At 48.4% G+C, this 18,571-nt stretch overlaps 1 protein-coding gene across 2 annotated transcripts; it reads right to left on the reverse strand.

Moving 5' to 3' along the window:
• Positions 1-7,342: 7,342 nt before the first annotated feature.
• On the reverse strand, positions 7,343-15,346 carry CKB (creatine kinase B). Of its 2 annotated transcripts, none has more exons than XM_051620936.1 (8): positions 15,273-15,346; positions 13,520-13,707; positions 12,881-13,035; positions 11,870-12,002; positions 10,793-10,964; positions 9,185-9,308; positions 8,273-8,462; positions 7,343-7,707 (listed from the first exon to the last, which is right to left on the reverse strand). In XM_051620936.1, exons 2-8 carry the CDS (start codon positions 13,695-13,697, stop codon positions 7,529-7,531), a joined length of 1,131 nt encoding a protein of 376 aa, XP_051476896.1. In that variant the 5' UTR covers positions 13,698-13,707; positions 15,273-15,346; the 3' UTR covers positions 7,343-7,528. The 2 variants fall into 2 exon arrangements, with proteins under 2 accessions (XP_051476896.1, XP_051476895.1); XM_051620935.1 differs by lacking the exon at positions 13,520-13,707 and adding an exon at positions 14,168-14,380 and having other exon boundaries at positions 15,273-15,341.
• Between the last annotated feature and the right edge of the window lie 3,225 nt (positions 15,347-18,571).

The raw sequence follows: 18,571 nt of genomic DNA on the forward strand, positions 1-18,571 counted from the left end.
GGTGCTCAGGGATGTCATGCCCAAGCACCCGGACCACCAGAATCAATTTGAAAGCATTTTGAGGGGAGCAGGAGGGGAATGTGTGGAGGGGTGCTCAGGCCTTGGAGACAGCCTGGTCCCCTCCAGAGAGGAGAGGGACATGGCATCAGGCAGTGATGCCCAAGGCTGCTCCCCAAAGCAGGCAGTCCCCTCACCTGTGCGAGGCCATGAGTGACCACCAGCACAAAGCACTGCCAAGGGCCTGTGGCCACTGGTGGGAGAAGGGACTGGGGGTGACAGCTGGGGCCAGACTGATGGTTCCTCCCTGGGGCTGGTGCCTGGTTTTGCCCAAAATTTAGGTTACTGGCAGGAAGTTAGGCACGTGAACCAAGGCAGAGCTCAGTGGTGAGGCAGGATGTTGTCTGCAACCCCCATGCTAAGCTGAGAGGTCTCTGTCCTGCTGACAAGTCTCTTTTTAAACCACTGGGTTCATTGCAAATAAAACCAAAACAAAACAAAAAGCAGCCCCCAAAAAAGGCCAAACCACCAAGTAACAGAAAGCACATAGCTGACAGCTCTGGGTTGGTCACATCCTCCCCGTTGCTGGCTGTGAGGTTAGCTCAGCCTTTTGCCTAGATGAGCCCTCAGCCCTGCCCCACCTCACAGCACCCCAGAGGATGAGTAAGTCCAAGTGAGCACTTTGGTGAGATAACCAGGGGCAGTGTAGCCAGTTTACCTGCTGCACAAGGGCTGCTGACCCGCAGAGGCAAGGGATAGAGCACTGCAGCTGCTGCATTAGTGTGCATCTCACACAGCCCTGCAGGAAGCTGGCTGTGCCCCCCCTGCTGCCTCTCCCCATGGCTCTCTTCCATCTTAATGCAATCAGGAGGTGCCTTGTAGTGAGAAATGGTCTGTGTGATCACTGATGGCCAGGACACAGCCCTTTGGGACATCACTGTGGTGGAGAAGTGCAGCCTCCCCCAGCACTTACCTCCTGCTGCTGGGATAGGGCTTCATGACAGTTTCGTGGAGGAGAAGGATGGACCTTCTGGGATGCTGTGAGAGACAGTGTGGGTTGGGGAGCAGTCTCTGGAGAGTCACAAGCAGAATCAAGAGGTGCCCAGAGCACTCAGGAGGTACCAGGAGTGGTGGGGTGGGGGCACCCCTGTGGCAGCACACATATCCATGCATGCCTGGCTTTGAATTCCCACCTCTGCTCTCCTCCAGCATCCAGAACAGCTGTGAAAAATCCTGAAGCCTCTCCCAAGGCTTTCAGCAGTGGGAAATATCTGAGTAGTTGATTCCTTATGGTGCTTTCCACTCTCTAGGTAGGTGCAAGGTTTGGGGCACCGCTGGGACCCCACCGGCCACCCCTCTGTGGGAGCAGAGAGTTCCCAGTGCCATCCACCAGATGAAGGAGATAAAGTGGCGCTGGCAGCAGCCTGTCCCCTTGGCCTGCCACAGGGGCATGGGGGACATCCCAGAGGCAGAGAGAAGGAAGTAAGGCACTTATTCCAGCTCTGGGGGAAAGAGCATCCTCAAGATTCTCAGCTATGTTTTGCCTTAAAACAATGGCTTATAAAAAAAAAAAAAAAAAAGCCAGCCATCAGCGTCCCATGGTGAGGAGCTAATGCTCTGGGGCCAGGAGTGCTCCTGTCCATCACAATCCTCTTCTCATGCACACTCCCACGAGTATCCCTGGAGCTGTCTCTCCCCAAACAGGTCCCAGCTTGGAGGCTGTTACACCAGCAATCTGATACGATGGTATCCCGATGCCCTTTGCTAAAGACAGCCCACTCATGGAGCAGTGTGGTCCCGTTGCCCTCCTGGTGTCCATTCCCTCTGGAGGCCTCTCCTCTTGTGCCCATCTGCATGTTCTCAGCCCCTCGATCCCAACAGAGCACTCCAGCTCGGCACTGCCAGCACAGGATGGCTCTGCCAGCTTCCTGGTGATCACAGGTGTGCTCTGCCCAGCAGCACAGGAACATCGTCAGCCCCAGCAGTGGTTAGTGATGATTCAGGGGATTTCACCACAGCTGTGGAGGAAGAAAGGCCAGTTTCTGCAGGGGGACCACAAGGACGCAGCCTGTCCCACGCCTACTGCCCGAGATGACTTCACCACCCAGTGCCCTAAAGCCATCTCATTTGCATCTCACTACTGTGATTGCCTCCAGCTTGTCCCTGGCCAGCTGGGCCAGTGAAGCAGGAGAAATCCCCTCCATGCCAAAGCCAGTTCACAGCCTCCCTCAGCTCCTGTGGGCAGAGCTGGCATCAGCGCTGCACCTGCCATCGGTTTTCCCTCCAGTTTCACTGAGCTTTGAACATGCAGCAGCATTTAAACTGCAAACAGACACTATTTACACCCCAACAACACCATCCTCGATGGATGTGCTAACTGCTCTGCTGCACCAGGCTAAAAAACATGGGGCTTCAGTTGAGTTTATTAACTCATTTTCATGTCTTGCTCATTCCCAAGTATTTCAGGAAAGCTTTGTTGTGCTCAAGTACTACCCTCAAACACCACCACAGTAAGTCACTGCAAAAACACCAGCTGACACTTCCAGCTGTCTCCTCAGAACAGGTTATTCTCATTTTTACTCTCTGGTCATCAACGTGGAAATATCAATCAGGCTGCAGCTGTTGGCTGAGCCTTGCACCCACCTGCATGAAACACAAGCTCAAGGCTTCAGAAAGATCTGGAGCTTGCACGTGTGTCTGTCAAATTAATCTTCATTTCTAGTTTTATTGTGAAATTGTATCATAGAAAGCTGGAGGTTGCCCATCCAATGTTTTTAGCTGAAGCTTTTGACATTCAAATAAAAACCCCAGAATTCATATCTCCCTGTTACCCTTTCTACCCATTTTCCCAAGTGTTAAGTATCAGACATTTTACCCTTTGAAAGTTTATATTCATATATACACACGTATATATGAAAATATACATATATAGGTATTTATAACAATATACATAAATATCTATGGGTTCTCATAGTCTTACTCACTCGCTGGAGGAGGAAGAGAAAAATCTTTGGTGGGTTTGGATGCACCTCTGTTTATTTTTACCCTGTCTAGTACTGCAGATTTTCCCCATTAATTGCCAATCCCAGTCTGCACCCACACTGCCAATTTAACCATGCTGTGGGTGTAGCAGCTACAGCTTCTCACCTGGTGTGCTCGACCTGGCTCTATGCAGCATTTGCACAAAATAAAGGTGGTCTTTCCAAATGGAAGGGGGGGAAGAAAGCCAGTATCTTCATGTCCAAACACCTCTGCAGCCTGCCGGATTTCCTGTGCAGCAGCTGGTGGCTCACAGCTGGAGGGGCAGAGGTGCTGTGGGGATGGGAACCCAGATCAAGTGCTCTGGGCCTCAAAATGGAGCTGGCCAGGAGCTTGTGCCATTTCTGTGTAACAAAATAAACCCCAACATGTCAAAGACAGGGAAAGAGGTTTAAGGGATACAAGAGATCTGGTTCTTATCAGCCCCTCATCTCAACATCTTAGGCTATGGGGTGTCCTTCTCCAGTGCTGGGCTTGGCTCCCCCTTCACTGGGGACAAATAAAATGCAACAAAGCCCCAGGATGGTGAAGAAGTGCCCTGACCCACTGGTGGAGAGCTGGAGTAAACGGTCACACGGGCTATTTCTAGCTGGGAAGGCAGACAAGCCAGAGGAACACGGAGCAGCCCAAGAAGCCTGCTGGACTGCTGCTTCCCCAGGGAAAAAAGGAAAGCAAACAGGAGATGAAAAGGCTGTGATGCCATCTGCCTTCCCAGAAAACTGCCCTGCCCACCATGCTACCACATTTCAGGATAGGGGGAGGGGTGAGTGGAGGAAAAAAATAAATAAAAAAAATCACTCCAACTCTTCTACTCAAGCTATTCCATGTTGCATAAAAGCATGGTAACACTCTTCTGAGGACAGGTTGGAGCCAAAACCTCCTCCTCTCAGATGGGTGCCTGAGACATTAGGCAATAGCACCCTCCTTTTTCCTTTTGGCCTAGTGATGGATTAATTACGAGGAGCAAGTCAGAAAGCATTGCTCTGGCCCCAGCTGCAGATGAGGCTGAGCTGGGCCAAGCTGAGCCGAGCCAAGTGAGGATCCCGGGTGGGGGGGCAGGACTGGAGCAGCTGCCTCCCACACCCTGTGCAGGGTTTTCCACTTGCTCCATTTGTTTTCATGAAAGGGAAGTCGCCCTGTTTAGCCACCTTGTTCCAAGAAGCAGGAGTCTCCCTGGAGCACTTGGATCTCCTCACGAAGCAGCCATCCCGTCCCCTCGCTTGGCTTGGGGCACAGGGAGTGTACGAGGAGCCCGGCCACTTCACTCAGGCCTGGGATCTTCCCACGGGATGGCAGGGTGCCTAGGCTGGATGCCGTAATGCTGAGCTTACCACCATCCTCCTGTGGCTTAGGCCACAAGCGGGTGAAAGACCATGAATAATTTTCCAGTAGATAGCATGAACATGGAATAAGGAGCCCTTGCGGGCAGTGTGCTGCCAGTAAGTGTAACAGGAGAGAGAAATGGCTTCTCAAGCAGCTTCATTTCTTGAATAAGGATCCTGGGGGGCCAGCAGGCAACATGCTACCAGTGCCACATGCTCTGAGAGGGAAGGGGACTGGGCTGAGTGACTGCTGCAAGTGTGGGCATCACATGCAAGCCAGGGCTCTGCAGCTGCTCCCCAGAAACGTTCAGGACAAAAAGACAATGACAAAAAGAAATTTTCCTTGAAAACATTATAAAAATGTTGTGGTTTGAGTGGCGAGGTGGCAGCCAGAGGACAAGATGCAGTCCTGGGAGAGCAGGGCACGTGAAGGCAGTGAGAGGACAACACAACAGGGATGGTATTAGAGGCAGCAGAGCTCAGCTGCTCTCCCCAGCAGCAGGATGGCAGACAACTGCTGCTCACCAACCTGTGAGAAAAGTTCAGCTGAGACTTCACAGGAAAGCCCAGAGGTGCAACACAAGCCTGCACACCCCAAAGGGCTTCCTGGCCCCTCTCCTCCCCCAGCCTGCACCAACACCTCAGTCAGCGCTTTTTCAGCCAGCTGAGGAGCCAGTGCATCACTCTGGGCTTGGTGAGGAATGACATCACCACTGCTGGGTGTGATGCAGATCCTGAGCTTACCTGTCCAGCTACACCAGCTCCCACGTCCTTCCCAAAAGCCATGTGACACAGGTGGCTCTGCCAGCAAGGCTCACTGCAGGTCCCCCGTGTAAAGCACAGAGTGACTGGCAGCCTTCCTTCTCCTCCCCCCGCGTAAGGCCAAGGCTCCTCTGGCTCACAGCACCTGGCCCTTGCCCAGCACATCCTCAGGTGCCCCGGGCAGGAGCAAGTGGCTGCTCTGCACGACCTGCTCCGTGTGGCCACGGCACCAGAGAAACCCACGGTGGGCGCCCAGGGCGTGATGGTGAGTAATGCCCAGAACCAAAGCAAAGCTTTTAAGGCGAGGGGGTGGGAGGTGTAATTTCTCTCCTGATCACAGGTTTTCAGCGAGTCTCAGCTGGGGTCGGTCACTGTGTCCAGCCTTTTGCTGCTGACACGTTTGTTCTCTGGAATATTTTCGGTTGCTTTGTACAAGCTGGAACAAAAGCACAGTCCTGTTATTCCTTGCAGCAGCAGGAGGGAACACAGCAAAGGTGGTGGGTGGGAAAGAAAACCAATTAAAAAGAAATATTTTCTAGCTGGATGCAAGCATTAAAGACTGGCTCACTGCTTTGACCATGATTTTTTTAGCCAGCTACAGGTCCTGCCTCAGACTGCAGCAACCCAGGGGCTAAAGCAAGACAAAGAGATGGAGCAGCTCTGATGGGCAAAGGACACAGGAGAAACAAGATGCACAGGGAGAGGACATAGCTAAAAAAAGCCATAAAAATACAAGTTTTCAGGCACCTCCTTCCATTTGATAATTGCTGTGAGTGCAGTAACGATGCCATGTTGAGGAGTGGCACTGCTAAATGAACACCCTCTGATGACAAGATGCAGCACCAGCTTTTTGCCAAGTGTCTGTGAACAATGACAGAGAACACAGCAAGGGGGACCTAAAGAATATACAGAACATACAGAAAAAATCCCAGTGCTAATTAGCTGAAATATAAGAAAATTACCCAGCACAGAAAAAAACCTCTTACACCTGATCTCCTCTCCCCTACCCAGTTAAATTTGAATCACACAGAAAGTTGTATTAAAAAAAATACAACAACCTTCATCTAAGATGTTCACTCTGCCTTTCCCTCATCACAGTGTAATTAGCTTGCCCCAACTGGAGTCATCACTTCAGCTAAGTGACAGCCTGCAATCACAGCCTTAGAAATATCACAGCCTCGAGAAAAGCAAGCTTATCTATGCAAACCTATATAAAGCTGCATTCTGTGAAGCAAAGTAGCAACCTTTCATCAGGTCCCGCTATCCAAGCCAGGTGGTAGTGGGTAGAGCTGCCTCCCAGCTTGCACGAGCAGTAAAAGCTGCTGTTACTAAGGGTCTGATGCTCCCAGCTACCAATACTTCTGGAAAATGTTGTTCTTGCAGGTTAATAATGTGACATTTCCACACAGCAAACAAGTGTATGCTGACTGCAGCCATCCTGGAGAGCAGATCTACTTGACACAACACTCTAAGCTCACACCGAGAGAACAGCCTGAGCTTGCAAATCAGATCCAGCTTGGGATAAAACCCAACTATTTTAGCATGTTGTAACTGACTACACTGCTTGTTTTTAAGTTCATGGGACAACTGGTGCATAGGTCAAGTCAGCTGAAGAAAGCTTCAGTTAACTGATATTTTCTTGTAACTGGCAGGTTACAGCCCCCATCTCTTCCCTGTGCTGGAACCACTGAAACATGGGTTTAGTTTGAGCTTCACCTCCCCCCTCAAAAAAAGCCATTAGTTATTTACACCCACTCTCTGCACAACTCTAGAGATTAAACATATGCTCCCCACAAACTAGCTTAGTGTCAGTATTACAGACTGAAGCCTGACCTCAGAGCCTTGCCCTGTAGACCCAGGACCTGTCTGAAAACAGAAGCCCTTTGTACCCCAGATGTGTCTCCTCTCCCTTACAGGAGTCAGCCTGGCTTGCTGTAGTCAGGATCATGACAGTTTTACAAATGCCAGGAGCAGATGGGCTCCTCCCTTGGAGGAAGGGGATGTTTGCACAGCTCATATGTAACACTAGTTCCCAAGTTTACAGCAACTACAATCAAGTTAAAGGTTCTCTTCTGACACTGCTTCAAACCACACTTCAGCAAGTGGACTTGCAAGCAGCACAGCCAGGATTTGGTAGCACCTAAAACCAGCCACTCTAGCACAGGTAAGAGAACCAAGTCACTTAAATCTCAAAGGCATTCAGTTAACACATCTAAGACATGTCAGGCCAAAACAACAGTTTATTTCATTTTCAGCAACATTTCAACCATCAAAAAAATAAACTCTAACACAGATGGATGGAAGACTTCTCTACAGTGTAACTAAGCGGGCTCAGGCCCCAGGGGGTTGAACTGGAACAACATTTTATTATTCAACCAATAACTTAGGAAGCATGAGAACAAAGTGCTTTATTTCTGAGCTGGCATGAGGTCATCAATTGACTGGCCATTTTCAAGGCGCTTCTCCATTTCAATGAGCAGCTTCACACCATCCACCACCATCTGCACCAGCTCCACCTCAGAGAAGCCAAGGCGATCAGCATTGGAGACATCAAACACTCCTCCAACAGCAGCTGTGTCCACACCACCTGGAGTAAGAGCTTTAGTTAGTACACTGACCACTGCTAGTGCAGGTGAGCCTACCTTTCTTTCCTCACTAGAAAGAGGTGGGAACACAAAGAATTCTCTACAAGCAGCTACTGCTGCCTTCCTTCAACATGCAGGGAGATAAAGCTGCATGTGATTGCCACCATGAGCCACTGAGCATGCCACTTAGGCCAGAGCTTTATTCCTGTAATCCAAGAGCAATCTAACATGGTCAGAAGTACCCACTATTTCCTAGCCAAAACTTAAATCAGAATTCCCACCCCTTCTTACAACAGCAACAGCTGTCATCAGGTCTACCTTAACTGGAGCTCAGAATACCAGACAGGACATATCTAGACAGCCAGACACAAGGTACAAGCAGAGCAGTGCCATCCCCATCCCCTCAAGCTGTGATTTTAAGACACTGTTCTGTCCATGTGCTTACAAGGGTCCTTTTTGGATGGTCTGACAGGCACTGCCAGTGTGAACCAAGACATGGCTTTGGCTGTAACCAGGCTTTTGCTGCTGGGCAGCCTGGTAGGACATCACTCTATCAACACCTCTCACCTGTGCCTCGCTTCTGCAGCCGAAGCCTCTTCAGGACTTCTCCAAACTTCTCATGTTTCCCAAGGTTTGGCAGCTTGATGTGCACACCAGCACGGAGCCCTGTTCCAAGGTTGGATGGGCAGGTCAGGATGTAGCCCAAGTGTGGATTCCACATGAACTCATAGTTTTTGGACTTGAAGAGAGTTTCTATCTATAAACAGAGAGAATGGATGTTTAGAGATTGTTCTCTGCCTGAAGGATGTAGGTCATCCATTAGTGCTCACTTACAGCTTGTTACATAGCAACAGCCAAAACAGCTTGAACAGCTACTTAAATCAGTCACATAAGCCCCCTCCATTTGGAAAAAAGGGTCACCAACAAGGGGCTTTTAAGGCCTTAACCCTGCTCCTGTGAGAGAAGCAGGCTAAGTTAAAGCCACACTACAAAATCTGAAGTCATTATCTGTTGGGAAGCTTGATGTAGTACAGGTCAAGCTGGCACGCCTGTTAGGATTAGCAAAGGGGCTGGGAAGGCTTAAGTCCAGATCAAGACTAGAAACCAAGAAAAACACTCAGCCTAGAAACTTCAATCCAGCTTTGCTCATCCACATTCAAGCAATTTCTCTTCCCACCCAAAACCTCTCAATGCTTCATTTATAGAACCTTCTAGAAATCCATTAAGTACAGCTTCGACACTTGGATAAGGGTGCCACATCAGAGGACACATTCTAGATCCCACAGCTACAATGCTTTGTCAATATAGGTGTTTCAGAGCCCTCACAGCTCTGGACCTCATCAGGGCTTTCCCAGAAACACAAGCTATGAGGTACCGTAAGTCCTGACTCAGGAGGGGGGCTGAAAGAGTTTGCATTCTCAGTTCTAACCAGAGAAACTTGTACCATTTGAATCTACAGCTCAGGCAATATTGACTTACCTGTGTTAGCCCAGTACAGAAGCGGGTAAATACTTCCTTCATGTTGCCACCTTTCTGCATGGAAATAACTCTAAGATGATCCTCCTCATTGATCCAAACAAGGAAGGTCTTGTTATTATTGTGCCTAGAAAACAAGGCAAACAACTTGTATGTCCCAGCTGACATTTTCAAGATAATTACTCATCATTGTAGCTTTTGAGAGGCTCACTTCATTACTTCTTCAAAGAAATCAATCTTACTTCTTTTGTCCAAACAGGACCTAGAAGAATTAAGCTACTGAAGAAAAGAGCTACTGTGCTCTTTTCATGAGGTAGTTCGAATTGGCCTGTATCTAAACAGGTCAGAATGAGTGATATCATGACATCAGCCAGTCTTACAGCATCAAACCCCAAAATCCCATCATCCCCCTACCTCACTTGTGGCCCAAATTTACAAATTCCAGAGGTTTTGATCAGTACACACTTTGAAGCAGCCCTGTACAGTGATGTTCATAATGACACTATGTTGACAACATATAACAAAGCCTTTTATCAGAATTTTCTCAGATTCTGTTAAACTTCACTTCGTACCTTATCAGAGAACAAGGTTGAGTTTTTACTATTAATTTTAGATCAGAGCTCTTCAGAGATGCTATAAAGCCTCTGAACATCAACGGGCCCCTCCTGTCCTAGCTTGCAGCAGCTGCAAGTCCTATTATCAATATTTATAGTAAGTTCACTATTTGATTGGGATCAAAAAACAACTAGTACCTGAGGAAAGTTATTTATGCAAACACAGACTTTACACTTCGAGCTTGTAGATTAGTCATGCTCAGATGACAGCACTATCTAATGCTGGCAATCTGCAGGTAGATGATGCAATCTTAAAGGTGACCTACAGAAACAAAGCCTGCTTCCTATGGGTTGTACTGAGGCAGCTACTGTAATAAGACTGGAGTATTCCAGTTGATAAAAGCCTAGTCCTTGGCTTATAGGGAGCAAGTTAATTATGCTGCAGAAGCTCCAGAGATGCAGAGTTTTATGTAGGTGACCTACATCTGACAAGCAGAATCCTTCCAAACCTCTGCTTAAGTCAACTCATGTCACCAAGTCTCCGGGGTCCATGGGGGGAATCTTATCAGCAGCACAGGTAAAGCCATACTAGTCCATTATCAATGAGCTTCTGCAGAAGTGACTATAAGGGAGCAGCTAAGTATCCACTAACAAGTCTGAGCTAAGCCAAGGCTATGGTTTGATGCAAGTTACTCTAAGCTCCTGGGACAAGAGCTGGATGTAGTGGCACATCTACTCCTTTAGCAGTGCTCTACTTTCAGAAGCTGCTTCAATTAATTGTCTGGTGCTTCACTAACCTGTGCTGGATGGGTACACTCTGGTTACAGGCTAGCCAAGCTGGCCTGTTCCTACCAGCCCAACATAGTGCAAGGTAATACTTCTCCAAATTCTGCTGGTTTAGATGCAACTTCCCCAGAGGGGACCACACAAATTTCTCATTAGATTCAGTAATACAAGTTCAGAAGCTGCTGTTTTGCACAACAGTACAAGTCACAACCAAAACTGCAAGATATTCTGTAGGAACTTGGTACAACTTCTCCCTCCCAGGCATACTCACCAGATGCCCCTGGCATCAGGCCAGTCTCGTGCCATCCCAGATGCCAAAAGAAGAGGAGAAACTGGCTTGTCAAACAAGAAGTGATCATCAATCAGCTGTTGCTGCTCTGCATCAGTCATGTTCCTCAGAGCATAGTACTTCCCCTTGAGATCACCACTCAGACTACCCAGAGCTGAAAAACAAAGTCACTTTTAGGATGGGACCCGAAGATTCTAGACACTCCCAGCACTTCAGAGACCACAAAGAAATTATGGCAATGTCTGATTTGCTGGGTTTGGTTCCTCCCTTACTTTCATCTGCAATGGCAGTGCCTTTGCAGCATTACAGAACTTAAGGCAGTATCAGATGATTTGGCTGCACCTTTCAGGCTTATACAAGCAGCCTTTGTTCCCTTCCATGAAGTGAAGAATCATTTCTGCTGTTTAACTGTAGAAGTGGAATACTTTCTTTCAAGGAGAAACAGCGTCATGAATATAACAAACAATATTATTCTAGTCAAGGACTGTTACCCTGCCCTTGAGAGGCAGACACTCAGTCTCCAGAACTGCACCTTGAGTGTATCCTTCCCTCTCATTTAATGGAGCTGAGAGGCAACAAAAAACCTGAAGCTCAGGAGTTCCACAGAAAACTAGTATTTGTTCTAGTCAACTGCACATTTGGAACAAGACTACACCTCTAAGTAAGCTGAACATTAATGAATTCAAGTAAATTAAAAGCAGCCACAATATACTGCAATCATGACTCAAGCCCTAAAGTTGCTACATACCTGCTACATTTCAGGTTTGAGCCATGATGAACCAACCTCTTCCCACACACACAAAAAGCAGCTTTCAAGATCAGCAAAGGTCAACTTAATGCAGTCCCACTTCCCTCTGACACCTGCTCTTGCTCTCAGCTACAAACTGCACTGCTGATGCAGCTGTAACGTAATGAACCTTACTCAGGGAAGGCTCCATGTTCACATTAGGTCCTGAGGGAGGCTGCTTTTGCCAGCGGCTTCCATTTTCAAACTGCAAAGAACACCTCTTGTGCAAAGGACTCAAGTAGCTTCCCCAAAGCACTCAGCTCTCACCTTACCTTCAACAGAGAGCTTTTCAATGGCCCGTCTCTCTCCTCGACTACAGTGTGGGGGAAGGCAGAATCCACGGATGCTTCTACCAGTTCTCACACGGGAACTCAGCACATAATTGGGATCCAGGTCATCACCTCCCTACAAGATCAGAAAAACAGTGAGTACAACCCGTTGCCAAAATACTGACCCTAAATACATGTAGTTTCCCTTGCATTTAAGTGTGCATCTTGTGCTTGAGATATTGACTATTTGGCCTGTAAGCCAGTGTCTGACTTCAGGACTCTTTTAGTCAGCATTAGCTCAAGCATCTGTGTAACACAACCCTTGGTTTGAGGCTAAGGCTACAGCTGCTAAGCAGTGCTAAAAGATGGGGGCACCACCAGTCCATCAGTTTTATGCTCTGGGCTTCTGTTACCCCTTCAAATCTGCAACCTAGAGGCATCAACACAAAGCTCTAGTTGTTAAGGAAGGTTTTTACTCTTAAAATTAAGAGAACTATTCACTACTGTCACCCAAAGTATCTTAATTTCTTTTCAAGATGACCTATGCCTAGCCAATCACATGACATTAGAAATTCCAAGAGTCTACAGCAAATCTGAAAACCATAAAATGGGCAGATATCCCATAACAGTAGCTAGGCGATATTTTAAATCCAAGATCAGACATTAGAAAGCATCAAGTTTTGTGACAGACCATGACTCTTAGGACAGTGTTGCTTTGCTTGACTACTACAGCCCATAGTTACTGGAAATAAATGTTGAAAGTGTTCAGCATGACTCAAGTTGCAGCAGCACACAAGGCAAGCTCCTGCTGCATGCCAGCTGCCTGGTTCTGCCCAGCCACTGACATCCTACAGCAGCAAGCCCTTAAGTCTGACTGCACTGGACACATAGCCCATGGGTCTGCACTGAGTGAAAGCATGGAGGCAGAGCCTCAGCCATCTGTTTAGGCAGCTGCAAACAACTTTACTCAGTCCTCAGACCAGTAGGCATCAGTAATTGATCAAAAGTTTGTACCTGCAGGTTATCAGGGTTCAAGTCAGTCTTATGCTCATCAGTTGGTTTGTAGCCACCATGCCTGTCTTCAATAACCGGATCAAAGAGCTCCTTAAACACCTCATAGGATTCTTCATCACCAGCTACGCATCCTACTGTCATTATGAAGGGATGGCCTGGAGTGGTAATAAAGTCAGAAGAGCTAAGTTTGGGTGATGTTTGGCTATACTCCAGCACAGCACTAACCAGGCAAGTTCTTTAGTGGTAGGTCTAGTCACTTAGAAATGCATTCTTACATAAAACCATTTGGAGAGACCCTACATTTTACACTTCATCCAGTTAAGTCAAATGTAGTGCCATGGAAACCCGTAGCTGTTGCCACTAAACCACGTTCATTTGCCAAGCTTGGTTTAGGACAAATCTGCACAGCATATCCAATTTCACTAGCTAATTTAGACCACCAGCTAGAACTTCATGTCTAAGCAATCAAGCCTTGCTGTAAGCAAGCATGCTTCACTTTTTGTTCATTCTGCTACAGCCAGAGCTGCATTTCTGTAGTCTGCTCATGAACACCACCTCCACACGATTAGTTTTAAGCCACCATATTCAAAAACACCAGTTACTTCAGCTGGTTCACACAATATTCTCAGTGCATTTTACCAGGATTATCAACCCCAGTCTGAATGACATCATCCAGGGTGAAGCCACTGGGCGTGACTCTGTCTCTCAGTTTCTTGTATAAATCCAGGGTTAGCACTTTGGCCATGTGGTTGTTGTGGGTGCTCAGGTCCGGGAACTCCTCATCAGGAGGCAGTCTCTGATTATTTAGTTGGGCCATTTTGATATTGCTAGAGTAAAAATAAATACTGTAATGTTAACATGTAAACACATCTGCTCCCCCTTTTTTCATAGAAGTGCTAGAAAACATCACATAACCAGTTTGGAATAGGAATAAACCAGAACAGCCAGGTAAGGTGACTTTTTTCTTTATTTTTCCCCGGTTGCATTATAATTTGGGTTTCAGGTTGGTTTGGTGTTGGTGTTTGCTTTTTTTCCAGATTTGATGTATTTAGCAGAGCAGTTACATAACTGAGATGTCTAGGAATTGATGTCAGACCACAGCAAGCAACATGGCTTGATAGAACAAGGCCTCTTTTAACACAGCCATGCATTTAGAGCCGTCTCTCAGTGCTTTTACAAGATTTGCCTCTCAGCAGCTGAAGAGGTTTGGGTGCTGTTGTCAAGAAGCACTTCCAGTAAGGAGGGAGAACAGATCATCATGCAGATCTAACGGTCCCCGGCCATTACCTGGGTTGTCAACCCCAGTCTGGATGGCATCATCCAGCGTAAATCCACTAGGAGTCTGTTTATCCCTTAACTTCTTGTACAGGTCCAGGGTCAGCACCTTGGCCATGTGATTGTTGTGAACGCTCAGGTCAGGGAACTCATCATCGCCAGAGTACTTCATCTTCAGAAGGTTGTGGCTGTTTGAGAAGGGCATGGCTGACCCTACCGCAGTCACTAAGGGGAAAAAGAGGGGAAGCCTTTCACCGGGGGCTTGGCAGGCCTCCGAACCGCCTGGGGGAAAGCAAGGCACCCCGGCAAGGTCACCTTGGCTGCAGTTCCACCCGTGCCTTTTACACCTTTGCTGCTTCTTCACCTTCCGCAAGAGCCAGAAGGGAGAAAAGAAAAAAGTTCTCCACCTCCGCCAGCTTTGCCCCGTCCTTAAAAACCTCAGCCGCAAGGACAAGGGCTCCTCCGGGGCCGGGTGAAGGGACGCAAAGTGGCCCGGAGCGGCCGCACAGTGCCGTGGGGAGCTGTGGGGCGGGGGGAGCGGCCGGGCCGCCGCGGGGCTGGGGGGCCGGGACCCCGGGCCGGACGGCAGGTGAGCGGGGCGGCCCCGCGATGCCCCGGGCGGGCAGCCGCGCCTCCTCCCGCCACCGCCGGGCGGGGAAAGACCCGCCGTGTGCCGGCCCGGGGGAGGGATCGTGCCCAGCGCCCTCCGCGCCCGCGGAGCCCCGGCTGCTCCGCCCCCCCCCTGCCTCGGGAGCGGTGGGAAGCATCCAAGCGGCTATTATACAACAGACGGCTCCCTCGGGGGACCTGGCGGGGACCAGCATATGTAACTACCCTGCTAAATACCGGGTTAATCTGGTTTTAGAGCGGGGCGGGCTCCAAACGGGGGCAAACCCGGGAAACACCTGCGCCGCGCCCCGCGCCGCCCCCCCCCGCCCCGGCGGAGCGCCGGGCGCCCCGCACCCGCGCTGCCCCTCGCCGCCCCTCAGCCGGACCGGCTCCACCCCACGGTGGAGGCGAGGGAAAGCCAAAAATTAGAAAAAAAAAATAATAATAATAGCAACAAAAAGCATCTTATTGTAAAGCTGCAGGACGGCCCGGCGGCCCCGGGACTTACCGAGGGCTCCGCAGCTAACGCAAGGACCTCGGCGGCCGTTCCGCGCCCGCTGCCGCCCCGCCGGAGTGCAGCCCCGGCGACGCCGCCGCGCCTCTTTTATATACGGCGGGACCCGCCGCCCCATTGGCCGCTATTTATAGCCCATTCATTCCATTGGGCCGAGCGCGGCGGGCGGGGCGCGCGCGCTGTCGCTGCCCGGTCCCGGCTTGCCGCCATTTTCCGTGGTCTGGGGGAGGCGGCGGGGCCGGGGGCGCCCAGCGGCCGCCGCGGCCTCGCTGCCCGTGATGAAGGCGTCCGTGTGTGCGGAAACCCACCTCCGTCAGCCGAGGGGTGTCCGCAGGTGGCGGTGCCGTTGGGCACAGACGCCTGGCCCGTTGGCTGTTGAGGCTTCACACCTCGGTTGAGGATTCCGTAACACACCGTCCTAAAAATAAGGGCTTTGTGGCACCAGGGCTGGCGCGCCCTGGGTCGCAATGAGAGATTACCTGCCCCCAGGTAATCCCTGGGGGGGGATCCCAGGGGATCCCTTCCCTTTGGTGGGAGCTGGCAGGGCGGCCGTGGGTTGGGCTCTCAGCCCCCCGCTGCCCAAAGCGAGCCCTGCCCTCCCGCCCCTGCGGAGCCGGGGGCTCGTTTTACACTTCCACTGGAAAGAGGTTGACTCTGTACAGCTTCATTGGAGAGCTGCTGATTTACCCCTGAAGACAGAAGCAGGAAGGCTGGGATGGGGTCCATCTGAAAGTCACCAGAAATTGAAAATAGTGACTTCCACTGGTCTCTGTCCCAAAGCTAAGATGCTGCTGAGAATCCCACTGTTTGCAGCAATAAATATATTAATAACATCAATTGCTGGTTTGATCTGGCTTTCACCTTGACATAACATTTTATCTTCCCCTGAGGTGTACTTCCCACAACAGAATCTACATTTATCCTCCTGTCCAAATAGAGCGTACTTACCCCTGTGAATGCAGACCCAAAGCACAGTTCCTTTCTTTGACGTGAGTTGTGAACGTCAGGAGACCCATCAGCAGAAACTTTCCCCACCACAACTTTTTCAGCACCACAACCAGTAGTCTCAACCTGACAAGAAGCGTATGCACCTTACAGAACGGCTTAGAATTTTAAAAAAATCATACATATACATATAAAAAGCACAGACTACTTCAAATAAAAATGCATTGTGTTTGGCTGCCATCCAGATTTCCGAGTTACTCCAGGTCTGATAGACTGAGGTGCTGAATATACAGGCCTCGCCTAGAAAAGCCAAGGGCTCAGCACCTGTGTAAGTCTGCTCGGTCTCTTATCTCCTGGATCAAAGAACAAATCCTCTCCTTGGGTTGCCTCTGCCTTTATAACCTCACAAAACCTTTCCCTGCATTTCCCTGGTTTCTCACAATGCTCATGCTTCAGAATAGTGTAAAACTGCATATAATGCCATGGCTAAGCATGTATTAAATGAATGTCAGTGTCAAATCATACCCAAAGTCCTCAAAACAAATGTTATATTGCTGGATGACCTCAGTTTTGATTGTGGATTTTTTTTTAAATGTAGAACACTCGAGTTTTATTTTTAATTTAGAACAGAAATAAAACTAAGAGCATTGTCTTATATTGCACTGTATTTTGTGGTGTTTTTCTTCAGAAAAAAGTGCATATCACATTAGGTACTGAAGGCTCCTTCTGTCTTATTCCATGACCTATTGCCACAAAAAGAGAAGCAACCAACTGTTTTGTACTGTAACTGTTCTGTAGATCTATGGAGTCAAGATCACCTCAAGAACCAAGATCCCAGGATCCATTTTGATGCACTGGATACGCTCTTTCCCTCCCAGTCTTGCAGAACAAGGAATACCAGTCACTATGATAAGCTGGTAGTGCCCTCAATATGCCATTCGTTATAGCACTTCTGGCACAGACACCACTTCTTCACAAAACTTTTGTCTGAAAAGAAGACACAGAATGAGAGTCACAGGCGCAAACCAACCAAAACGCAACCCAATTTACATGTTGAATAATCAGTGCACCCTCTGCCCCCTTTTCCTCACCACTCTTTGACAAATTTCTAACGTGCAGTTAGTCAAAAGTGGGTATTACCTCACTGGGTTTTAACCAGACAGCATTTTAAGATTTGCTGAAAGCTGTGTGTAAACTGGATCCTACCTTTGTTACAGCATCCCAGCCCAGCTTCCCTAGTGACTTAATTATAGATGCTGTGCCATGTGTCAACAACCTCTGATCAACCATTTTATCTCGTTCATCTGCTGAGAGAATACTTTCTTTGCAGAAGCCTGTATGGCCTGCTAAGACTGTGATAAAGGCACCAATATTTACTTTCCACACTGGGATGGTATCTTAGTGCATACTGACTTAAACTATGTTGCTGTTCTGCAGCTCAGGATAGAAAGGTGGGGTGATTACTCCAGAGATCTCTGCACTGAGCTTTAAGAGTGAAGAATTAAGAGAAGTTAATCATGGGCCATGCAGCTAACTTCCTAAGAGGCTTAATTATAAATGTTGTGCAGTGTACTACTGCAAGAGGAGATGGGTGTTAGCTAGTGAATGTGTCTTCTGAAATTACTTGCGTGAACGTAAGATGACCCTGAAGAATTAGAGGATAAACATCTTCCTGAAAATCTAGTAGAGCATGACAAATTTGGAAATAGTGAGAGAAAGTGGTTTGCTACATACAACTGAATTGTTTTCAATTCTTAACTGACAACTAAACAACACTTGAAAATGAAACATAACACTTAAGTATCAGTAGATTAAAGGAACTGGTTATAGCTGCATCCGCTTAACTTCCCAAATGAAACTTCTCTTCACGTTATATTTATAGCTTAAAATCTATTTGCCTAGATTTTATCCTCTGTGTATTTTTTACATTGCTTGGGCAGTCTGTTGAATATTGCTGATCATTTCCAGTGAGCCGAGTGCCTGTGGAAACCAGGAGTTACTGAGCGTCTTTATCTTACCTACAGTCAGGCCCACGGTGATCTGCACAGCAGTTCATCGCAGGACAAAAGTAAGAACATAAACAATGACAAATACAACCAGTGACACTAAAAATGACAGAAAAAAACCCCAAGGTGGGTGCAAATATAAAGGCACAGTAGAGCCATGATTGCCAGTCAGAAAAACAGCTGAGTAGGAGTTTGCAGCTTAAGAAACCTCTGAAACTGCATACATTATGTTTAGATTATATGGAGGAGAGTTTCATAACTAAGTAACAACGACTGCTGCAATTATGATGTGGGCAGGTCAACAGTATAATAAAAAATACGTTCTCACTACAGGTAATGGGC

The sequence above is a fragment of the Apus apus genome, chromosome 5 (genome assembly GCF_020740795.1).
Source record: "Apus apus isolate bApuApu2 chromosome 5, bApuApu2.pri.cur, whole genome shotgun sequence".
In the NCBI taxonomy this organism is placed as follows: domain Eukaryota; kingdom Metazoa; phylum Chordata; class Aves; order Apodiformes; family Apodidae; genus Apus; species Apus apus.

Coding starts and splice junctions, on each gene's coding strand:
- CKB (XM_051620935.1), bottom strand. CDS start 14,360: ATGCCCTTCTCAAACAGCCACAACCTTCTGAAGATGAAGTACTCTGGC. Junction 10,965..11,869: donor TGAAAAGCTCTCTGTTGAAG/GTAAGGTGAGAG, acceptor TTTGTTTTTCAG/CTCTGGGTAGTCTGAGTGGT. Junction 9,309..10,792: donor CCTGATGCCAGGGGCATCTG/GTGAGTATGCCT, acceptor CTTGTTTTCTAG/GCACAATAATAACAAGACCT.